Below are 6,000 nucleotides of genomic sequence, written 5' to 3' on the forward strand. Positions count from 1 at the left end.
CACAGGATGCTGATGAGGAGAACACAGGATACAAAACACAGGAGCACCATGGGTGGGTTGTGTGAGTGCTCTGCTGACACAGGAGGGGAGAGCATCCTCTGCCAGGCGCGATGGACACAGCTCCATCACAGGGACAACCTGCACGCCACGGAGCCCTGAGCGGCCTCACACCAGCCAGGACCTTGCCCTGAGCCCCCATTCCCATTCCTACAGCCAGTCCTGGGCCAAGCAGAAAACAGGGAATGGTTGGAAGGAAACTGTTCTGCTTCTGGCTGTCCATCAAAAGGACAGTGGAAATCACGGGATTTGGGACTATCAGGAAGAACTGCAGCAGCCAGAAGAGAAGGCCAATCCTCACGGCCTTACTCTACAGATCAGTAACAAAAGGCAGTGGGATCTGTATTTAAAAGTCTGGAATTCACTCAGGAATCATCTAGGAAGCAATAAATCCCCAAGAAAATGAGGCTCTGTACCCGTTTGCGGAATCATGAACAATATGTGCACGCTATCCAAACACACAAATGTTACCTAAGGTAATTCCAAAACAAAAGAAGCATCACATTAAACTGCACAAAGGTAGGGAATATGGAAATTTTATGTCAAATTTGTGGCATCCTCTAGCTTAAGGATAATAGAAAATACTCTAAGAATGAGATAAATCATTGCACAACCTAAGTAAATATTTACTAATAAAAACCTAAGGCACTAAATCTTTATTGGGATTTCACTGAGTACATGAAATTACAGCGTCACTTAAACACTACATTCTTTTTAGGAGCTGCTGAAATGAGGTATACACAGATCCTTCAGGAACAGCTAAACAAAGAACAGGGTTATTGTCTTACTCCTGAAGAGTAATTTTCAAGTCTTTCTCACCCATCTGTTTGCCTATCAGACATGCTGGAAATTCAGCATTCAGATCCTGTGCTAAAAATAATTACTTTATAGCAACTAATTTACATCCCTCTGACTGCATTTTAATTAAACTGAATTAAGCAAAACTGTACCTTTCTTCCTAAAACTTGGTCCCTTTTGTACATTCAACAATTTTTTCCTCCCTGAAAGTATTTCTTCTGTTCATTTAGTTCTAGCACTGACTATCCAATATGGTTCTGTTGATTTGTCTTTAGTGCAGATCTTAACTTAAACTCTAAGGAACTAAGTTAAATCTTTCTGATTTCCACAGACATACAAATAAGTAATGTTAGTTTTTAATTGCAATTTAAACAAAAATTATTGATGGCGATGAGACAATCTTCTCAGGTTTTTAAAGTTAAGAATGAACTAGAATGGTCAAAGTTGACAAAATTGTTTTGTAAACTGAATAAAGTATGCATTGAAATATATACATAGCCCTGGAATATAAATTTTAAAAGGCATCATTCACAGAATATCTCAAATTCACAGCAGAGCAAAACAATGTTTTAAATGCTTCCCATGCATCACTACAACAAGCCTTATTCTTAATTTTAGGGTTAAAAACCCCAAGCCTGAAAATGCATTTTTACACGTTAAAAATGCTAGCATTTATTTAATTGGTCCTTTTTCTGTCTATGAACTTTTAAACTTTAACTATAGTTTAAAGGTTTTTTTAATTATGCCAGGTTTAAAAGAGAAGAAATTTGAAGTCATGAAGGGGTCAGAATCGAAGACTCCTCTCTCATTTTCAAGATGACACATCCAGCAAAACAGCATCTAAGAAATGCCCCAATGCTGTGTTTTTATGGGATCTCCTAAGTACAAACAAAGGAATAACCAAATCCAAAGAAATTTAATTTAGGAAGACTTGAACCAAATTCATCCCTGGCAGATGCTTCATCCAAGATCTGTGCACACATCTTAGGAGAATCTTTGAGTTTACTGCATATTTTAAGTCCTGTCTTTTTTGTTAACAAAGTGAGATACAGCTTTTTCGATATTAACACTCAAACTTTTTGACAAATTTTTGTGATAGCCTAAAAACATGAGTCATCCCCATTTCAATTCAGATTTTTCTGAATTGTAGAAAGCACAATGGTGGCAAAATGCAAAATATTTTTCTATATTATTTGGATTTTTAAAAATGCCTTACTTCTTCCAAAAGAGAAGTGTTTACAAGGCAATAAATATTGATTCCCAGACTTGCTCTCATGCCAATTTCATTCAGTTAATTTGCAGCATCACATATGAAATTGTTTAAAGGAGAAACTTCCTACTGCAGCAGAAAGTCTAGCAGAATCTATTTCAGGACTCCTATGCCATATTTATGTGGTGTTCAAAAATGGCAAAATCTTAAATGCCAAAAGAGAGGCTAAGTCATTAAAAGGTAAAAAATTGTTCCTCATCTGCAATAATCCAAAAATCACGGCATTATGTGAAATAAATATCCAAATATTACGACTGCTCACATCAGTGAAAAGGTTCTCAGGAACATCCCTAAAGTTTAGACTGAACCTGCACTTTCAGGTGTAAATTAACACCACAGGTTGCATTCAGAACACCGTAACTTACATTGGGCTGAGCTTCTGTGCAGCTCACAGTACTTGCATTGAAGTATTACCAATAAAATCTCGACTCTTCAGTCTTCCTCGAGGTGAAGAACAAGCCTGACACTATTTTAACCCACAGTACCTTTAAGTTCAGCAGACAGACCTATCTACTGTACAACTGCTCTGTTTGTAATTTCACAGTGTCACCACCATCATGTATTTAAATAAACATTTTCTTTACCTTACAAATTTAGCCAAACATATTTCAGAGCCAGTGATGTGGATGGTTTAAGAAAAGGTTTATTTGAACTACTGCACTATTTAAATGGAAGAGTTTTAGTGACACATGAGAGACTACTGTATTATCAAATGTGGCAATTTAATTTTTCAGACCACACACAGGCAAACTGCCTGCTGTAACACTACCTGTGTTGACAGCTTAAGAGCCTGTGCAATTTTTGTCATGAGGGCCAAATCAACTGTCACTAAAAATTTTAAAGCACCTCTGTAGGCAAAGCTGTTTTTCAGGCAACAGAAAGCAAAAAATAAAAATGTGACGTTGAGTAAGTAACCACAACTGCAGCTGAATGTCCAAACACAGACTAAGGGGAAAACATGCTGCCTGTAAAAAACTCATCTTCATCAATGTGTACAGGTAACTATTAAAACTGAAAGGCAGAAATTATTTATGCTTATGTCCTGACACTGAATTCAAACCTTTCAGTTTCCACTGTGAGCAGAGAATACTGGCGGCCTGAAATTATTCCAATAATGACTTTTGATACTCTGCATTGTTTTCTATCCACACATTTGCTCCCTCAGTTTTGAGGCTATTCACAGTGTTTTTGCAGCCAGGAGAAGGAACTGAGCCCTTTGCCAGCTGCAGGCAGAGGTATGGCAGATGGCCTGGGAACCCACCACCGTGACAGAGCGCTGGGAGTCCAACCAGACTCGCGGCTCCACCGCAGCTCTGAAACCACAACGTCTCCTTCACCCACAAGCAGCACAGGATGCGTTTTTGGACAAACCACATCTTTATCTCCACAGAGGGTATTTTTCTCTCGCACTTTCAAGGCGTTTCCCACAAAGCAAAGATGTTTCTATTTAAAGGAAAAACGCAGTGTGGCAGGTAGGCATCAGACCCCACCTCAAACCTTTCAATGTCTTAAACAGAACTCAGGACCGAGCAGGTGATACGTGCTGTGAAATTAGAATAAATGTCAGTGTACCTCCCTTGGTTTTGAAGCACTCTTGTGGTTTGTACACTCTTGCACTGCAGGTGAAGCTGGGTCTTGGTGTAATCATCACTAGTAATCAAGCTCTGCATGTGATGGGACCCCTTCACCAAATGCACCTTGTGGTCAGGACCAAGAGTCAAATACAGAAGCACCCAGGGATATACAAAAAATATCCTAGAGTGGTTTCAGATCCCCACAATGTCCCTTAGAAACCTAAGTACACCTGAAAATACCATGTGGTGCCATTCTGGGTCACAAAGTGCTTTCATGACTTAAAAAAAGAATGTGACCTGAGGTACTTATTCTGTGTGTTTTGGGGTTTTTTGAGAGGTGGGGAAGAACATGTCCCAAAAATCAATGAAATAGTCTTTTTCAACAGGCTTTAAATTAGGTTTAAATTACCCAGAGTGTAAATATTATAAATAAAAAGGCAAAAACTGTGAAAGCTACAAGACTGACTAACTACTAAATAGGTAAAAATAATTTTAGATCGCTATTAAAAGTTTACTACACAATAATTACAGGAGAATATTATGCCTTTTCCAGACATTCTAATAATAAACATTTACTTCCTTTGTGCAACCTGTTTCCTAGCAGGTGTGGGAAAAATGCCAGTTTTCATGGTGACAGCATCATCCACCATAATCAACTCAGTTAAATCAGTTATTTGTAAGATCTGCTGCAGTATTTTAAATAATTCATCTAGAAAGCATTAGTTCACTAACTTAATATTGCAGTTTCCATTTAAATGTTCTTGCCCTATGTAAAATGTTATTTTTCTCAAAAAGAAAAAACTTCTAGCACAACAGGCAAAAAGGCATGTAACCCAGTAAAAATTGGCAAGCAAAAAAGTTTATTTTTACGTATTTTTATTTTTATGGATTTTATTTCTGATTGCCATATGATGATGGTTCTATGGTTATAATATGCTGCAATTCACACAAAGTCCTGTCCACAGCACTTGGACTAATAAAATAACAAAGACTCAGCAGACAAAAACCTTGAAGAATTCAACTTTCTTTTGCTAATAAAATGACACTAACAAAATGACAAGAAGGCCCCTATAATTTGCTGCCTCCCAACTTAACAAAGATGTGTCAAAGGTAAGTGCAAAAATTATTGATCCTAATGACACAGGAAAATGGTAACAACTTTGTTACTAAAATGTTGAAAATGTAGGTGTGAATATAGCTTGGGCACCTGTGTAATCATATCTGTATCCTAAAATAGGTGACCAGCTGCAATCTGAAAGAACTTAGAATAAGGCTAAGCAGGTTTGTCATGCACTGACATGTTGAGCTCACAGCACAGAGTAAGTGCAATACTGGCCAGGGCCTTACTGTTACACAGGCAAGAGATCTGCTGTGCCATTTCCAACACAGCTGCCAAGCTGTGGGCTTTATGTATTAAAGCAAAGCTGGCCACTTATCTTAAGAATTAGATTATCACCATCTAAGGGGATTTGACAGCACTGACATGAGTTCGTATAGGCTTACAAAGATCTGAAAAATCCAGAATTCAAAGGTAGTCCTTCCTCCCATTCACCATTTCTATGCTTTGTTGCTGTGCAAAAGTGCACAGGAACCTCAGAACAGAATTTTTAAATTTGCCCACGTCTTGTTATTACACTGCAGTCTTCAAATTTACACAGAGCTGCAGTTCTCCCAGGTTTTTCTCAAGTGTCACTCATCTAACTTAGCATGACAGCTGAGAAACGATGTCAGGCGGTTACAGTTCAGTTTAAAAAACATCCTCTACCTGGTATCTCTGCAGTGATTGTCTTGCTGCTCCCTGAAACCTCTTCGTCATCGTCTGACGAGCTTGTGCTGGAGTCACAGGTCAGGTCACTGTCGCTGGTACTGCTGTCCTGCAGCAGGTTGTACTTCTTGCGAGCAGCTGCCTCCCGCTTCTGCCTCAGCAGCCGGATCCTCTCTTTGTGCTTTTGGCTCCGGTGACCCTTTACCTTGGTAACTCGGCCATTCTGCTTATCACTAGACTGTCGGTTTTTCTTGGCAGCCATTGTTGAAGTCTCACTTTCAGACCTGGATCTCCTGGATTTCCTCCCGACCGCAGCCCCGGACACCGCAGAAGGGTCTCCCTCCGCGGCGGCTTCAGCTTGGCAGGGCTCGTTCTCCTCTGCGGAAGACAACGTGTCTGAGTCAGCCAAATGGCCGCTGGAGGAAGGGGAAAGCATGCAGTGGTTAGAAGAGTCACTCTCATAAACTCGGCCACCAGCTGGCTTGTCGCTCTCCGTGGACGCCAGCTGAGACTCCGAGGAGTCCCGCCTCAGTTCC

General features: G+C 39.8%; 1 protein-coding gene across 1 annotated transcript in view; it reads right to left on the reverse strand.

Moving 5' to 3' along the window:
* The window catches only part of CZH18orf25 (chromosome Z C18orf25 homolog), a gene marked incomplete at its 5' end in the record, with an annotated part of 29,763 nt that extends 23,764 nt beyond the window's left edge, over positions 1-5,999 (reverse strand). The window contains one exon of the mRNA XM_033085656.2: positions 5,465-5,999. Within this exon, the coding sequence (XP_032941547.1) occupies positions 5,465-5,999 (535 nt within the window). The remainder of the gene's footprint in view (positions 1-5,464) is intronic.
* Position 6,000: the final 1 nt, after the last annotated feature.

Source organism: Catharus ustulatus, chromosome Z (assembly GCF_009819885.2).
Source record: "Catharus ustulatus isolate bCatUst1 chromosome Z, bCatUst1.pri.v2, whole genome shotgun sequence".
NCBI lineage: Eukaryota > Metazoa > Chordata > Aves > Passeriformes > Turdidae > Catharus > Catharus ustulatus.